Raw genomic sequence first — 17,636 nt, forward strand, 5'->3', positions numbered from 1 at the left:
CATATCTATTTTCCTACTGCCGAGAGGGCCATCGCACGTTTATTTTCCCGCTGCCGAGAGGGCCATCGCACGTTTATTTTCCCGCTGCCGAGAGGGCTATTGTACATCTATTTTTCTGCTGCCGAGAGGGCCATTGTACATCTATTTTTCTTGCTACCGAGAGGGCCATTGCACGTTTATTTTCCTGCTGTTGAAAGGGCAGTTCATACGAACAGGCCAAGAAGGCCATTTATTTTAATTGCCAAGAGGGACATTCACACAAACATGCCGAGAGGTCCATTCATACAAACATGCCAAGAGGACTATGCATACAAACAACCAAGTGGGCCATTACACGTTTATTTTCCTCCTGCCAAGAGGGCCATTCATACAAACATGCCGAGAGGGCCATTAATACAAGCATGCCGAGAGGGACATTCATACGAACATGCCGAGAGGGCCATTCATACGAACATACCGAGAGGCCATTCATATGAACATGCCAAGAGGGCCATTCATACAAACATGTCGAGAGGGATATTCATACAAACATGCCGAGAGGGCTATTCATACAAATATGCCGAGAGGGCTATCCATGCAAACATGCCCAGAGGGCCATTCATACAAACATGCCAAGAGGGCATTTATTTCAATTGCCGAGAAGGCCATGCATATAGATTATGGGATATGACAAGACAGCAAAGCGATGTAAAACTGGTCGTGAGACCGCAGTATTCGCCTTCAAAAGACAAAGCGACGAAAAATTGATCAGGAGATCGCTGTATTCGCTAAAGGGCAAGACGGTGTAAATCCAGTCAAATGGCTGCAGTATTCGTTACCCAAAAATCAGCGTTACTCAGCAGATTGGTAGCCGCCAAAGAGCAGGCTGATCAAATCAAATCCAGACAGATTGCGGAGCAAATGTGGAACTTTTTCTTACGCAGCCGGTCGAGATAAGGTGCCTATGAGAGTCAAGCTCTTCGGCTAGGACTTGGAGGATCACCCCTCACCATACTCAGCCACACAAGATTATCTATTGCTTATGTGTTTTGCATGTATTTATTATTCCGCGACCTGTTGGACACACACCGTAACACATAAAGGCATTCCTACATAAGGTATACCCTTTTTCTCCGATTGAGTTGAACTACAAATGGCTTGATTCCCAAGAACAGGGATATGTAGGCAGACTTAATGCCAGAAAGTCAATCACACTCTCACCAATCACACCGAATTTTCCAGCTTGACAACCAAAAAATCTGAGAATTTACTTCAATTGCATTTAGAAGTAATAATTATGTCTAACTACAAATGGCCTGAATTCTCATGAAACCTGAGATATGTAGGAAACCCATAAACCAGGGTTCGACCATATATTTTGAAAAACAATTGCATAAAATGAGGGGGAAGATGACTTGGGTCAGTAAAAAATCAGGGTTAGTCAAATTTCGTTGCTAAGGAATGGTCCCGCCATCCCCGAACACCAAAGGTGCAGTTGTTAACACCTAATTTCTGACCTCCCATACTTTATTTTAATTGATCAATGTGCCGAAATATTAAATGGGGTGATGAATATTTTTAGTAAAATCAAGATGGTTTTATAGACAATGCATATAATGTTTTACCTTTACTGTTTGGTAAAATAATTTCTGTAATAAATCTTTGGAAATTATTTCACAATAACTAGTAAGGCATTTTACTAAAAATAGTTTGGAGTAGTTATTCATTTAATTATGCAAATGTCATAATTTTAATCAGCAAATATTTAACCCCCCCCCCCCCCCCCCCCCAATTTTTAGTTCAAGGAAATTAAGTAATTAAAATAAGTAATCATTTTACCCTAAAATTTTAATTCTCTGCATAATCAATTTATGTGGACAATTCTCAAATTGATTATAATTGATTTAGATACATTAACTATGTTTATATTTGTAAATTTCCTATTATGTGTTTAATTATAGCTACAATTGAAACAATCAATTAATTAGCCAAAATGGGGCCACAATTGAAATAGCAAATTCATGCTTCAACTCAATTAAGGCCAACAAGGGCCAGACCCGGCCCAATCCGCAAAATAAAACAAAAGGGGCTAAGGCGAATTTATATTTTCAGCATGCCAAACGACCCTTTAAGGTGCCTCTTTCCCTCCCCTTCCCCAAACCCTAGCGCCGCCCCTCTTCTCTCTCTCTCTCTCTCTCTCCTCACATCATCCGTCCCTTTTTGGGCAAACTTGCAGATTTACGATGTTTTCCAAGTTTCGTATAGCCGGATCGAGCTAAGTATTAAATGCTTACACTCGTTCGCACCTGAACCCACCCAAACACGATGTTATTCCTCTATTTTCTTCACCTTTTTTTTTTTTTTTATATATTTCAACGGTAATATCTCTGCAAATCTTTAATTGTTTTCGGTCTTTTGTGGTTTGAATGAATGAATGAATGAATCCCATTGGTTCAAGGAGAACCGAATGGATCGATTATTTGAGGGAAAAATCCAACCCCCAGTGCTTTATTTTACTTGAATCGTGGCCATTGAGGACTAAAGTGAAACTTGGTTTTGCAAAGTCGCACCTTGTCCCACATCTATGGAGATTGGATTTTTTTTACTTCGATTTGGGGTTATAATTAAAACCCCTAGATTACATTGTTGAACAGAGCTTGAATGCCATTTGATTGAGTAGTCTAATATATTCACTCAAGTTACTCGAAATACATAAATTTTAGAGAATTTTAGCTTTAGAATTTTAAGAGTTTGAGTTAGTTAAAATTTTAAAAAAATTATTTGTTGCTTCTTGTGTGGATCTGTGGTTGGTTTTGATCAAGGAAAAGCTCTCCAAGTCCAATTCACCACAAGGCTGCATTGAAAAAATGTAATACTCTATTCCTTTTTTTTTTTCTGCATTCTAGGTGTTTTGTGCTCTGTTGTTTTTTTGTTAATTTTTCTTTATCATGATTATCTTGAGATTAGTTCAGTTATGTGCTTAGTATTTAGATTTTGTTTAGCTTGGTGACCATGCTTAGTCTAGTTTAACTTCATTACTTAGCATAGCATTCATGGTTTGACTAGTGCAGTTATCATGACTCAGTTAAGCTTCAGTTTGTTTATCTAGTTCTAAGTATAGTGCTAATTCCTTGTTTAGTCTAGCAAACATGTTAGCTAAAGGCTAACCTCCTACCGGTATGTTTAAGTCTTAGTTGCCACTACATTTGAAAATGATGTTGATTTCTGTTCTCTGTCTAGTTTGTTTGCTATATGCCTGAATGAAGAGTCAGCCCTCTCCCATCTCCATACTCAACTTGCTTTTATTACAGTGTGCATACTCTGTTTTATGTGCTCCGTTTGGTACTTTCATGTGAGATGGGGAGTGTATATCATGTCCTTCTGTTTAACTCCTGATCACTTCTGTGTGTAGTGTGATACTACCTTACTACCTGTTGTTTGGCTTGACCATTGTACATTTGATGCTTGCTTCTTAGTTAATTATCCATCCCACCCTAATGGGTTTGCAATTCATTATGTTAATTAGTTCCTTGGGTTCTAGTGTAGTTGACTTACCACTTGGTTCTAGGGTTGGCCTATAGGCCTGTTAGTTAGCCCACCATGCTTAGCCATAGGATTGCTCTATTTGTTTGTCTGTATTATCATTCTTAGTCCAAACTTGTATTGTTGGATGTAATTGAGGTGCTTTGTTGAGTTTTGTATGCTATCATAGAGTTTTAATTTATTTTGTCTAAGTTGGGATAAATCTGTGCACCATGAAGTAATTTCTATTTGACTCTGTCTAGGCATAGATTCTATAGTATACTTAGTATAAGGTTGTATATTTCCAAAAATGTTAGCCTCCCTTGTGGTATCTTGAATCTGCCTGAATATTACAAGTTCATGTATAAGAGTTCTTTATGCCTCTGTGTATTTCATGTCTGCCTAAGTCTAAAATGTATACATGTGGGTGTTGTAAGTATACCTTGGTCGAGTACCTCAGTGAGAAGGTTGATTTGGTCATCATAGATCAAGTTTGAACCCTCCACAATGTGTGCCATGCCTGGGATTCTTGGAAATCCCTTGGAACTTGTGTAAGATTGGGAAGACTAGGGCAATAACATTCTATTATTGACCCTCCATGCATCCTCATAGAGGTGTATACCACTGTATACTGCGGTATACACTGCATATATGCCTGCTAATAATCCTCTGGGATTCTCAACATTTGATGATCATTTGATTGTTGGGCCTGAAGCCCACTGCTGTTAACACCTTAACTTGCTTGGTATATATTGTTATGTGTATGAGTTTTTAATTTGCCTCTTTTTTTTGTTTGTTTGTTTGTCGTTGAAAAAAAAAACACTTCGCTGCATTTCCGGGTCTTTCTCTTCCATACAAGAATTGGGCTGTGGCCCAATTCCAAAGCTCATCGTAGCCGGTGTACATATATGTAAGGGAAGCTAATATTCGAAGGCCCAATTATGGGTGAAAATATCACTAATGGGGCGGGTAGCCCATTAGTAATTGAAACTCTTCCTCCTTCATTTTATTTGTGTGTATGGTTTTATTTTGTAAGATTTAAACCTTTGTATTAGTGAAACCTTATGGGATGTAAAACTAGGGTCACCACCTAGTTGAGTAGGTAACCAAGATAAGAAAATAAGTTTTAAATCCTTCAGCTTTGGTTTCTTTTAAAAAAATAAATAATGGGCCTCCTAAGAACATGAACATCTTTGCTAAATATAATGAATTGGGATAAGGGCAACGAAGAATGATTTTTCAAACTAAAACTAGTGGTGAAATTGCGCAAGAGTTTTTGCACAAAGAGGATTATTTGGGAAATTGAAAACAACAATGAGGATTTTAGATAGAACAAAATGATTGGCTTGTAACAACCTTTTGGGACAAAGAGAATGTTTGCAGAACTGGATATTTGGGTCTGAAATCCCACACAAAAACTGGACCAAAATCGGTGATCATTATTTTTTGAAGAAGGCATGGCATGTTTTTCTAGGCTGCATTTTCGAAAAAAAAAAAAAAACCTGGACACATTTTGAGTCTATTAAACCTGATAAATGTGGGCTGAAAACTGAATTCTTATCGTTGGGATGAAGTTTGGAAAATTGGACTTTACATGAAAAGTGACATTTTTTAAAGACCAACCTTTTTCGGCTAAATATTGTAACATTTGTGGACTAATTTGCTCGGACTAAAGATGGATTTTGGGCTTGATTTCGAGGTTGGATGGATCTGGTTATGAGGACCACGGTTGTACTTATAAGGCTTCACATTAAATGGACTTAATAAAAATGGGCTTATACACACACACACACACACACATATATATATATATCAAAATGGGAATATATCCCCTATTTTTATAAGTATATAAAACCCGTAAGTACTAAACACATTTCGTTAGGACTAGAATAGTAGCGACTCTATTCAGAAGCGATCCCGGATGTGTCCTAGTCCGGAAACGAAGTGGGTTGAACACTTATGCGGATTTTTCTAAACCAAAACCCCTTATTTATAAGGGGATTTTTTGCCGAATTTTTTTTAAAAGGGAGGTGATAACCATGAAAAAATGCTATATTTTGTGGAAAACTTTAAACACATAAACAAATGATTAAACCTTACAGTGAAGCTCGTAGGTCAACCGTATTCTACGGATCCTTAATACCAGGGTGCTTAAAACCTTCCCTGGGAGATCACCAGAACCCTTACCTCGAACTCTGGTCCAAAAAGACTTTTTATCAGTATGAAAAACTCTTTACACCCAATTTTTCCTAATTTTCCTTTTGAATAAATTAGGTGGCGACTCTAAAAAATATAAAATCCAATTTAGAGCACCAACAACCTCTTAGTAGCTTTTATGTCTTACACGCGTAAAAGCGAACATATGGCGATTCCGCTGGGGATAATCTTGGTTCTAACCATAAGGGTTTCACTATAATAAGGTTACTTTCTGCAATTTAAATTAGCATGCATCATATCATAAAACTCCGCCACTCCTGGCAAAAAGCATGGCTTCAAAGGGGACACGCGGGATCGCGGTCCAGCCTTCACTAAAAAACCCGAAACACCTTTTTCTTTGGAACACATTGAACGTTAAGTTGGTGTGCGGTCACCCAATGGCAAACAATGGTTCACCCCGAGTAGTCCGCTCAGGTCCAAAGTCAATTTGAAAAAAATCACTCTCGCATAAGCCTAGGTTAAAGCTAAAACAAATCCAAATGAGAAGTAGACTTGGTGGTTTCGATATTTTACACGTATCCAAACCCTATAAGAAGACTACCCCGTGTCAAATACGGTCTACGACCCGAAAAACACTGCATATCATATTATGTGCTATTTGCAAACGTTAAATGAACCTATGAATGAAACCATTGCCTAGTGGGGGAGGGGATTAACATTGGGGGGGGGGGGGGGGGGGGGGGGTGTTTTTTGTAGATGTCAATCAATTTGAGCTTTGATATGGTCCTGACTACACCCGAGTTGCTACAGATTTTATGGGGCCAAATGTCCCCGGAAGAGAAAAAAGGAATCTCATGTCATCTAGGGAATTTTACATCCATCATGACTATGACCGGTTGTAAGAATTTGATAGAAGCAATTACAGGATTTTGGGATAGAGACCGGATAGTTTTTAGATTTGGGGATGGCATTGAAATGACACCAACATTGGAAGCGTTTAGGGACGTGCTAACTAGCGTGGGCTCAGGATTGAAAAAAAAAAAAACCCGACCAAAATGCTTTGATCCCAGAAAAACCTACCTACTTCCAAATTTGTAGGATGCTTTCCCTAAATTACGCCAATTGGGCCCATGGTCCCACCATACCCTTTAGAGAGTTGTACAAAAGGTTTGGAAGCCCGGATGGATTTGTGGAACATCTCAGAGAATTCAAAACTTATGTCGATTGGATGGTACCAAACCCTTTGCCATTTGCTTTTTGGGAACTATGGTTTTTCCCAAGGAATGGTCCTTAGCCATAAATACCCGAGTCATTTCAGTCACCCATGCCATCTTTTACGGCATAACCAAAAAAGTAGAAACCAAATACTTTGACATAACCCCGATCATACTAGCCGATTTATACCGAGCCTTGAGCCTCTGCTGGAATCACTACAAATACTTCCAAGGTTGTATTTTGCTCCTGCAATGGTGGATCCTGAAACATATGGTCAAGGTTAGGGGTGAACAACACTTAAGTAGGCCAGCCGAAAGGGACGATCTTCAGGATTTCCACCCGAAACAGACAAAATTGGACATTCACTTTCTCCAGACTGAAAGAGGAAAGCATCCAATGGATGTTCCATGACCTCATATCCACCGAGGTTGTAGTTAAGGGAAAAAAGTGTCCATTTGTGCCGCTTATGGGAATTCGATAGATTCGCCCTTATGTTCCTACTCGGGTTCTAAGACAATTTGGGAGAATCCAAGTCGTACCTCAGATTAGAGGCATGGGAGATTTCATCATAGACTACGACATTGGTAGACCGCCAAGGGCATTGGATTGTGTCCGAGAATGGAAGGGTTGCATGATTTGGGGTCCCAAAACCTTGGCTGAGGATAGGTTTCATCCAGGTTGTGTCATAGAATATAAGGATTAGTTGAGGGCTGACTTGCAAGACACACTTCCTCCTAGGCCTATTCTCTATACCTGTGTTCAAGACAAGTATTCACAAGCCGAGATCCGAGCCCGTCTAATTCATAGAAGAGCTGATGACAGAGATGCTAAATATTTGGAGAAAGTTGAGCTTGATAAGGCCGTCATAGTGAGTCTGAGGCATGAGTTGGAGCTTACCAATGATTTTTTAGTTGAGTTAGACGACCGAATGAAAAAGATTCTAGACAATGTTTCTCCACTGACCTTCACACAGAAAGGGTTTCTTATGGAGGCGACTTTGATGTCAGCCCATCTTCACATCTAGACTACCCTCCGGAAAGCAAAGAAAGCCAAGACTGATAGAGATCGGGCTTCACCATCCATTACTGAAGGACATTTCTGCTGATTTATTTTTATGCACTGTCTTTAATTTATCTTTTGTGACCCTGCGGGATAGAATATTATCATTAATGATTATGGGGAAATGGTTTAATTCAAATGACACATTTATGTTTCAAACATTTAGTTATGTTTAAGAACGCGCGTAGTATAATCTTGTGAACTGCTTTGTGTGACTCTATTTGCCTTCATATGCTTCGTTTAAATGCCCAATTGCTCTCGAATACTGTCAAATCACCCAAAGAAAAACAATGAACATAATACCTGCGCTAAGCCCAATGATTTTCTCAAAATCTGAAGATGAACAACAAAACTGCGCCTCAGCTCGAGGTCATGAAGAAGAATGAGGTTTCGCTGCGACGAAAGATTCAAGATCTCGAGAAGCAAATTCGAATAGTAAAGGTCAAGATTAAGGAGGCGGATGAATTATTAGATTCGGTGGAAAGCTCGCCTGAAAAACCGGTCAAGGCTCAAGGAGAAAATCTCCTTGACAAAGGAAAAGGGATTCTTCCGGAGTACATCCTAATAATGGAAGCGTCCGAGGAAGAAGAAATGGAATCAGACCCACAGAAGCCTACATGGCCCTCAAAGGGGGCTGCCTCTACTGCGCTTTCGAGTGTAAAAAGGGAAGAAATCTCTGCTGCACCATCAAGCCCTAAAGGGGAAAGAGCTCCTGCTGCGTTATCAAGCCCAAGGGAGGATCCCATAGAGCAAATGGAGTATGCTCGGCCAGCTTCACCGGAATGGTGGGCTATCGTGGTCAAAGCGTTGGGTTGTCCCTATCGAGTCTCGCCTCAGCAAGTTATAAACGAGGAGATGATGACCAAATTCCGAAACAAAGGAATAGTCAGCATCTGCTTCGACAGGTTGCCACCTTGCCCTCCGGCTTTCACACATAGGAGATGCCCTTATCATCAAGATCAGGCCGGGCATACCCTCAATGAGTGTTTAGCCTTCAAAAGAAGACTCATCAGATTGATAAATGAGAAAAGCATCACCAAGATGTGGGGGCCGCATTCACTATTGGTTCATGATAACATCATTCCAACTGAGGGGATTACTCAGAACACTCGTATTTGGCATTCCGACTTTACAGTGTTCAGAGACTCTTTTGCTAGCATCTTTCAGAAATTGGTCAGTATTGGGAAGATTCGTCCTAACAGGACCAGAAGGGCCCAAACTGAAAGAGTGGGACGCCGCAAAATGTGTCTGTACTATTCCGGAGCTTTAGGGCATGACATAGAAGAATGCGATGCGTTCAAATTTGAGTTGGAAAATTTGGTCCATAGGGAGCCCTTTGGTTGGTAATCCCTTCTCAGTATTAGGATTTTGGAGCCTTAGGGCCAGGAAAGGTTGAACGGGAAACAACCTATATTGACCTAAAAATAAGGTCGTTTTTGGGTGATTTTTAGGGGATTCCATTTGTTGTATTTAGCATGGATTTGTCCCCCCCCCCCCCCCCCCCCCCTATTTTGTGTAAACGGAACTGCAGCGACCTATGTCCCAAGGAGGGATACGCAGGAGGCCTCTATCAGGCCTGGTCATGGGTAAGTTTAAGATTATTTAGATGTAAGCCGAACTACGGAAGGGCCTGACTTCCTGCGGAGGGAAATGTAGGCAGTCTACGTAAGACTCAGTCCCTATATATTATAAATATCATATCCCCCTCAAGAAAAACAAAGCCCAAGTACCCCAAACCCAGTATGAGAGATCAATTGAGCATTTGAATCAAATATATGATCCTTTCTGTGCTAAGTGTTTTAAAATGTCATTTATATGTGATATCTTGCTTTTCTTTCCTTTATTCTAACAAAACTAACTTTGTTTGCCTTTGAGTTATTCTTTTTTTATAGAAAGAGAAGTTGATTCGTATTCATACTGGTATACTTTACAAGGTCTAAAGCTGCAATATCATCCTTATCCCTACAAGACAAAGGCAAAGAGAAAATGACTGGTACTTTAGGAAATGAAACTACCCCTACTGATATCACTCGCAGAGAATCACCTCTGCGGGAGCTGCCTGAGCCATCACCTACTTAAGTCGTAATGAATTGATGTTTGAAAAGATCGCCCACCTTCAAAAGGAGGTGGCACGTAACAAAACTGCTAGGGCTGCCCGAGAGGTCCCTGCTGAGGAACGAAGGCCTCCACCACTTTTTCCATCTCTGAATTCACCATTACCAGACCACCTCCCCACTAGGTCTACTGTGACCACCATGCCATTTACCCCGATCGGTGGACACATTGGTGCTTCAAGACATATCCCACCACTATTTAACCCTAACCAAATGCCCGAGACCGCCCACTCTATCCCCTTTTACCCAGCACCACAAAATACCCACCCTGGCATCACTATACAACCAAACATCACCCCACTACCCACCGATAAAAGCACCCTGATTACATGAATTCGCCCTGCTGTTTCTTTCCACATGCCTGTCACACAGGGTACCTTTTCTCCTGATCAAGAAATTGACCATTATGAAGAGATGGAAAAGGCTTGGAAGGCGGAATAGGAAAAATAGGAAGAAAGGCTTGAGCGGAAAATGACCGCAATGTTGAAACGATCTATGAAGACTACCCTCATGGGCACAAGTCTAAGCTATGACGATTTGTGCATGCATCTCAATTTGGATTTACCCGAAGGCTTCAAAGTACCCCGATTTGAATTGTTCAACGGGACGGGAAATCCTAAAGCGCACCTGCGGGCCTACTGCGACCAGTTGGGTAGTGTTCGAGACAATCAAGCACTCATCATGAGGTTGTTCAGTCGGAGCTTGACAGGAGAAGCCTCAGAATGGTTTGCGACAGAAAATATATGTCGTTGGGTCACGTGGGAAGACATGGCTACTGCTTTCATGGAAAGATTCCATTTTAACATGGAGACAGTGCCAGATAGGTATTATTTGGAGAAAGTAAAGCAGAAATCCACCGAGAACTTTCGCGAATATGCAAGCAGGTGGAGAACAGAGGCTGCCCGAGTACAACCTCCTATGGGCGAGGAAGAACTTGTGTCGATTTTTATCCGCTCACAAGAAACAGACTTCTACAATCGAATGCTTTCAATGACAGGGAGACCTTTCTCTAAATTGGTCAAAATGGACGAGGCCATAGAAGACGGTCTCAAAACCAGTTAAATCATAAGCATGACCAGAAAATTCGTTGGTTCAAGTTCAACCGGGTTTATGCGTAAGATGAAAGAAGACGTGACTAGCATATCCCACACACCTAAGCCCAAAAGAGGGGAGATTTCCTGATGGGAGCATATGTTTCACCTCCTCCAAATACCAACGTACCCACCCCTTACAACACGGTGCTCATATATTACGCGCAACCAACCTTCCAATCACCACCCCAAAGCTATCAAGCTCCACCAAATACTTTCTAATCACCTTCCCCAAATTACCAAATGCCACCAAATGCCTTCCAATCACCTCCCCCAAATTACCAAGCTCCATAGCCAAATTATCAGACTCCCCTACCCATTTACCGTACCCCACCAAATAACCAACCTAATGCCCTATAATGTGCCACGTCCAAATTTTGAGAAGAAACCCCCTCGGGTATTCACTCCACTAATGGAGTCTCGAACCGATTTATTCAAAAGGTTAAGTGCGGCTGGAATGATTTAAATGCTTTCGCCAAAGGCCGTCGATCCAAAGAGCCGGTTTTACCGAGCTGACCAAACGTGTGCCTATCACTCCAATGGCATAGGGAACAGTACTGAGGATTGCATTAATCTCAAGTACAAAATACAATATCTGATTGATCGAAAAGAAATTGTGCTCCAAACGGCCCCTCCAAATGTGAACACCAACCTGTTGCCAAACCATGGCAACAATGTAATTCACATGATTGAAAGAGAAGAAGATTGGGTCATAGGAAGGCCCACAATCTGCAATTCTGCGAAAGAACTTGAACGTATGGTAGCGTCACTGTCCCTACAGGAATGCCTGCAATTTAAGGTATTATCCCCTGCACCAGTAACAACACATATTGCTCGGGTGACTCCAGCACCACCTCCAAAAGATTTGTAGTCTAAGTGGACGCAATATATAGTATCACAAGATCAGGGAGATGTTATACTCCTGAAGACCTAGCCCAAAGGGGACCCCGAAAGGAGGGTAATCAGAAAAGGACCATCACTGAAGGTGAAGCTGAAGACTTTTGGCGCCGAATGCAGCCAAAGGAATACTCCATTATCGAGCATTTAAAGAAGATGCCGGCCTAAATATCGGTGCTAGCATTTTTGTAGAGTTCACCCCAACACCGCCTGGCTCTAATGAAGGTGTTGAAGGAAGCTCATGTCTCGGCTGGAGCAAACAGTGAAAATTTGGCCGAAATGATCGCCCATATTATGGAGGAACATCAAATTTCCTTCACAGAAAAAGAGTTTCCCGAGGAAGGCATAAATCACAACAAACCATTGCAAATCACTATCATATGTCGCAATAAAGTGGTAACCCGGACAATGGGGCAGGACTTAATGTTTTCCCCAAATTCAATTTGACCCAGCTAGGGCATGGCCTCGGAAAGGTTCGTAAAAGCCACACTAACATAAGAGCATTTGACGGAGGATGTTGTGATGCTACAGGAGTAGTTGATTTGGATGTTCACATAGGACCTGCTGAGTTCGCCATTGAATTCCAAGTCATGGAAATATCAGCCAATTACAATTTGCTTCTAGGAAGATCGTGGATCCATATGGCAGAGGCAGTACTATCCTCGCTCTATCAATCTGTAAAATTTATCTGAGAAGGAGAAGAAGTGGTGATCCACGGAGAAGCCAGCATGCACAATTATCCAGACAATTCAGTACCTGTCATTAAAGCCACACCCAAAATAACGGATTTCCATGTTGTAGAGTTAGTAGAGGCAGCCCACAAAATAGACTCCCTAGAAACTCCCTGCCAGTGGTTTATAAAATGATTGCTTCAACCATGATGGTGAACAGGTTCGAACCCGAAAAAGGTTTAGGGAAGAATTAACTAGGCATCATAGAGTCCATTCCTATCCTTTAAGATAATATTCGCTTTGGGCTTGGTACGTCCCCACAGAGGAAGAGATACCTACCAAGAAGAGATAACAGGTTGCAGATCTCTCCGTAAACCCATTCCAAATCTGTACCAATCATTCCCCCACAAAATGCATGTGCCTGAGGTTGCTGACATCAAAGAAGGGATAAGGATGCTATTCCAAGAGGGAGATTTCTACGTGGTTCTAGAGGAATGTGTTGAAACACCCAGCATCAGAGAGGCAGAACCGGGCGAACAGCTATCCAGTTGTACCTCTACTCCTCTACTGGCTCGTCGATAAAGAAAGATGAATTTATTGTAGAAAATGGGGAGAATTGGCCAAGGCCCGATCACTCACCCTCTTTGTCATTTATATACTTCGTGATGTTTTCGAAACGGAAATGGCTTGACCTAAGCCAGGACCACAGTTTGTATCCCTACATATTTTTAAATTAATGAAAGCCTCGGTTTATTGAAACTGTTTTATTTGTTGCATGAATGTTTTATACTAACATATTTCGCTTTAAATTTTCTTTTCAGTAATAAAAACAATAAAGCAGCCTTAAATGTCATGACATGTTGCGAAATGAATAAGTCGACAAGACCACAATGCTACCCGAGGGTCTCACAGAGGAAGTCGAACAATTGGAGAATGAGCAGAAGCCAAACCTGGACGAAACAGAAACCATAAATCTAGGTGATGAAGAGGATGTCAAAGAAACAAGGATAAGCGCACACCTAAATACCCCTCTCGAAGAGGAATTGATAAGTTTGCTAACGGGGTATGTGGACGTCTTCGCATCGTCTTACACCGACATACCAGGGCTAAGTACCAGCATAGTGTCTCACAGGCGGTCCATCAATAAAGGGTTTGCTCCAGTAAAGTAGAAAACCCGACAATTCAAACCGGATCTTAGTATCTGTATCAAAGACGAGGTGGAGAAACAGATTGAGTCAGGAGTAGTGGAGGTGACATCTTACCCCACATGGCTAGCCAATATAGTCCCGGTGCCCAAGAAAGATGGAAAGATAAGAATCTGCGTGGATTATCGAGATCTAAACAAGGCTAGCCCAAAGGATAATTTTCCACTCTCGAACATTCACATACTCATAGACAATTGTGCCAAGCACGAGTTACAATCATTTGTGGATTGTTTCGCCAGCTACCACCAGATCCTAATGGATAGAGAGGACGCGGAGAAGACAACTTTCATAACCCCATGGGGAGTGTACGATTATAGAGTAATGCCCTTCGGCCTCAAGAATGCCGGTGCAACATACATTACGGAAATGATTACTATTTTCCACGATATGATCCATAGAGAGATTGAAGTCTATGTGGACGATGTTATTATCAAGTGAAGAGAAGGTTCGGAGCATACCACATATTTGAGGAAATTCTTCAACAGACTTCGAAAGTTTAATTTGAAATTGAACCCAGCCAAATGTGCGTTCGGAGTACCGACTGGAAAAATTACTGGGCTTCATAGTTAGTCGAAGAGGCATAGAGATAGACCTAACAAAGATCAAAGCAATCCAAGATTTGCCTCCTCCCCAAACTAAGAAAGAAGTCATGAGTTTCCTAGGAAGGCTAAATTACATCGGGCGGTTCATAGCTCAATCCACCATCATTGTGGAGCCCATCCTTAAGCTTCTGAAAAAGGACGCTCCTACGAGATGGACGTACGAATGCCAAGAGGCGTTCAACACTATCTTGAGATATTTGTCCAACCCACCAGTCCTGGTACCACCAAGGCCTGGGAGTCCTTTGCTGTTGTATTTGTCAATTGCTGAAAAGACATTCGGATGCGTATTAGGACAGCACGATGAAGAAGGAAAAAAAGGAGTGTGCCATTTATTATCTGAGCAAAACGTTCACAGCCTGTAAGGCAAGATATACGCTAGTGGAAAAAACTTGATGTGCTCTAACTTGGGCAGCCCAGAAATTGAGGCATTATTTGTCTTCATATACCACTTACCTCATATTCAAGATGGATTCTTTGAGGTACATATTCCGTCAACCCATGCTCATCGGAAAGTTGGCCAAATGGAAGATGCTGTTGAGTGAATTCGACATTATATACATAGGCCAGAAAGCCGTCAAAAGACATTTCTTGGCTAACTTGCTAGCCGCAAGCCCGGTGGACGAAGAACTTCAACCACTTCGTACCTATTTCCCAGACGAAGGGGTTTTGGCTGTAGAAGAAAGAGCAACAGAATCCTATACTGGTTGGAGTTTGTTCTTTGACTGAGCAACGAATTACAAAGGTTCCGGAATCGGAGTGGTCTTGATATCGGAAAATGGGCAACACTACCCCATGGGTGCTAAGCTTAAGTTCCGCTGTACCAACAATATAACTGAATACGAAGCTTGCACACTAGGCCTTAAAATGGCGCTAGATATGGACATTAATGAATTATTGGTTATTGGAGATTCCGACTTGCTGATTCACCAAGTACACTGCGAATGGGCCACCAAAAATGAAAATATCTTGCCATATGTGAACTTGGCACAGAGATTGTGCAAGAAGTTCCGAAAGATTGAGTTTCAACATACGCCAAGGGCTCAGAGTGAATTTGCTGATGCACTGGCCACAATAGCGTCAATGATCCAGCATCCTGAAAGTAGTCACATCGACCCGCTAAGGATAAGTCCGAAAGAAGAACATGCTTACTGTTGCCTTGTGGAAGCTGAACCAAATGGCAAGCCATGGTACAGCGACATCAAAATGTATCTGGAAAGACGGGAATACCCCGAAGGCATTATAAATGAGCAAAAGAAGACCATCCGAAGAATGGCAAATGATTTCTTCCTAAATAAGGAAATGCTATACAAACGGATACCAGATTTGGGTCTGCTCAGATGTGTAGATGCTGGCGAAGCCACTAAACTTCTAGAAGAAGTACACGCGAGAACATGTGGAACCCACATGATCGGATTCGTACTAGCAAAAAATATTCTACGAGCTGGATATTATTGGATGACAATGGAGAGTGACTGCAACAAATATGTGCAAATATGTCATCAATGCCAGATAAATGGTGATCTAATCAAAGTCCCTCCAAGTGAGCTTAATGCTATGAGTTCACCATAGCATTTTTTCTCCTGGGCATGGATCTTATTGGACCGATTGAACCCGCAGCCTCGAATGGCCACCGGTTCATCTTGGTTGCCATTGACTATTTCACCAAATGGATAGAAGCAAAATCTCACAAATTAGTAACAAAGAAAGTGGTGGCGGACTTTGTGCGAAGCCACATCATATGCAAATTCGGTGTGCCTGAGTCTATCACAACAGACAACAAAGCAAATCCGAATAGCCACCTGATGAAGGATATCTGCGAGCAATTCAAGATCACCCATCAAAAATTCAACAGCATATCGGCCACAAATGAACGGAGCCGTAGAAGTAGCCAACAAAAATATCAAAAGGATATTAAGGAGAATGATTGATAATCACAAGGGTTGGCACGAGCAGTTGCCTTGTGCTTTACTGGGATACCGTACTACGATCAGGACTTCAACAGGGGAAACTCCATACCTACTGGTCTACGGGGTTGAAGCAGTCATACCAGCTGAAGTTGAGATACCTTCCCTGAGAATCATTCATGAAGCGGAATTGGACAATGCTAAATGGGTCCGAGCTCGTTATGAGCAATTGGCTTTGATTGACGAGAAAAGGATGATTGCTGTTTGTCACGGTCAATTGTACCGACAAAGGATGGCAAGAGCTTTCAACAAATGAGTCAGAACCAGACTCTTTCAGATCAGGCAACTGGTGCTCAAAAGGATTTTTCCACATCAAGAGAAATATAGAGGGAAGTTTGCTCCCAACTGGCAAGGGCCTTACATGATTATCAAAGTACTCTCCGGAGGAGCGGTAGTATTGGTAGAAATGGACGGTCAAGAGTGGCCGAAGTTGATCAACTCAGATGTAATCAATCGCTACTATGTATGAAGAAGGAGCTTTCTCAGTTTGTAATAGTGTTCTTTGGTTGTAATCGTTATCCCATTTGCTTGTATTACTTGTCTCTTTTTGCTGGTAATCATTTTGTAATAGATAGGCTAAAACAAAGCATCTTCTGTAGTATGAACTACGCAATGACCTGATTTCCCCATAGTGGGATACGTAGGCAGTTCATTTGGGACCCGGTCGCTTTATTAGTAAAACCAAAAATCCGTTGTTTTACATCTAAACTATGTTCGACCAGTATTCCTGCTGTGACAGAATACGTAGGCGCTCTTTGAGCTCGGTCGCATCAAAAGAAAAATCAAGAAAGCCCTAGGGAGCCTCAAAGATAGGACTTCACAAAGAAGCAGAGACTGCTGCATGCCCAACTGGGGCAGAATTTTTGAGAGAAATCTCAAAAATTCGCGCCAAGAAGCTACTACAGGATATTCGGCTAACCAAGAATTTCTAAACAAGGGCAGAAATTTCGAGAAGACCTCAAAATTTCCCGAAAAGATTTAGCATAAGAATTCACGGATCGAGATTTAAACTGGGGCAGAATTTTTGAGAAAAGGTCTCAAAAATGCTGCATAAGAAAACAAAAACACCAGTCACGGAAGAAGAGGACTCCCACATTCAAAACGCATGTCATGACAGTTAAAATGCTTTCATTTTTCCAAAATAGGTATCTTTGTAGTAG

General features: G+C 41.5%; 1 protein-coding gene across 1 annotated transcript; it reads left to right on the forward strand.

Annotated features, from left to right (window-relative positions):
• Positions 1–10,517: 10,517 nt before the first annotated feature.
• On the forward strand, positions 10,518–11,108 carry LOC132609810 (uncharacterized). The gene has a single exon (XM_060323972.1). The coding sequence runs from the start codon at positions 10,518–10,520 to the stop codon at positions 11,106–11,108; it is 591 nt and encodes a 196-aa protein (XP_060179955.1).
• Positions 11,109–17,636: the final 6,528 nt, after the last annotated feature.

This window comes from Lycium barbarum, chromosome 1 (assembly GCF_019175385.1).
Source record: "Lycium barbarum isolate Lr01 chromosome 1, ASM1917538v2, whole genome shotgun sequence".
Taxonomy (NCBI): domain Eukaryota; kingdom Viridiplantae; phylum Streptophyta; class Magnoliopsida; order Solanales; family Solanaceae; genus Lycium; species Lycium barbarum.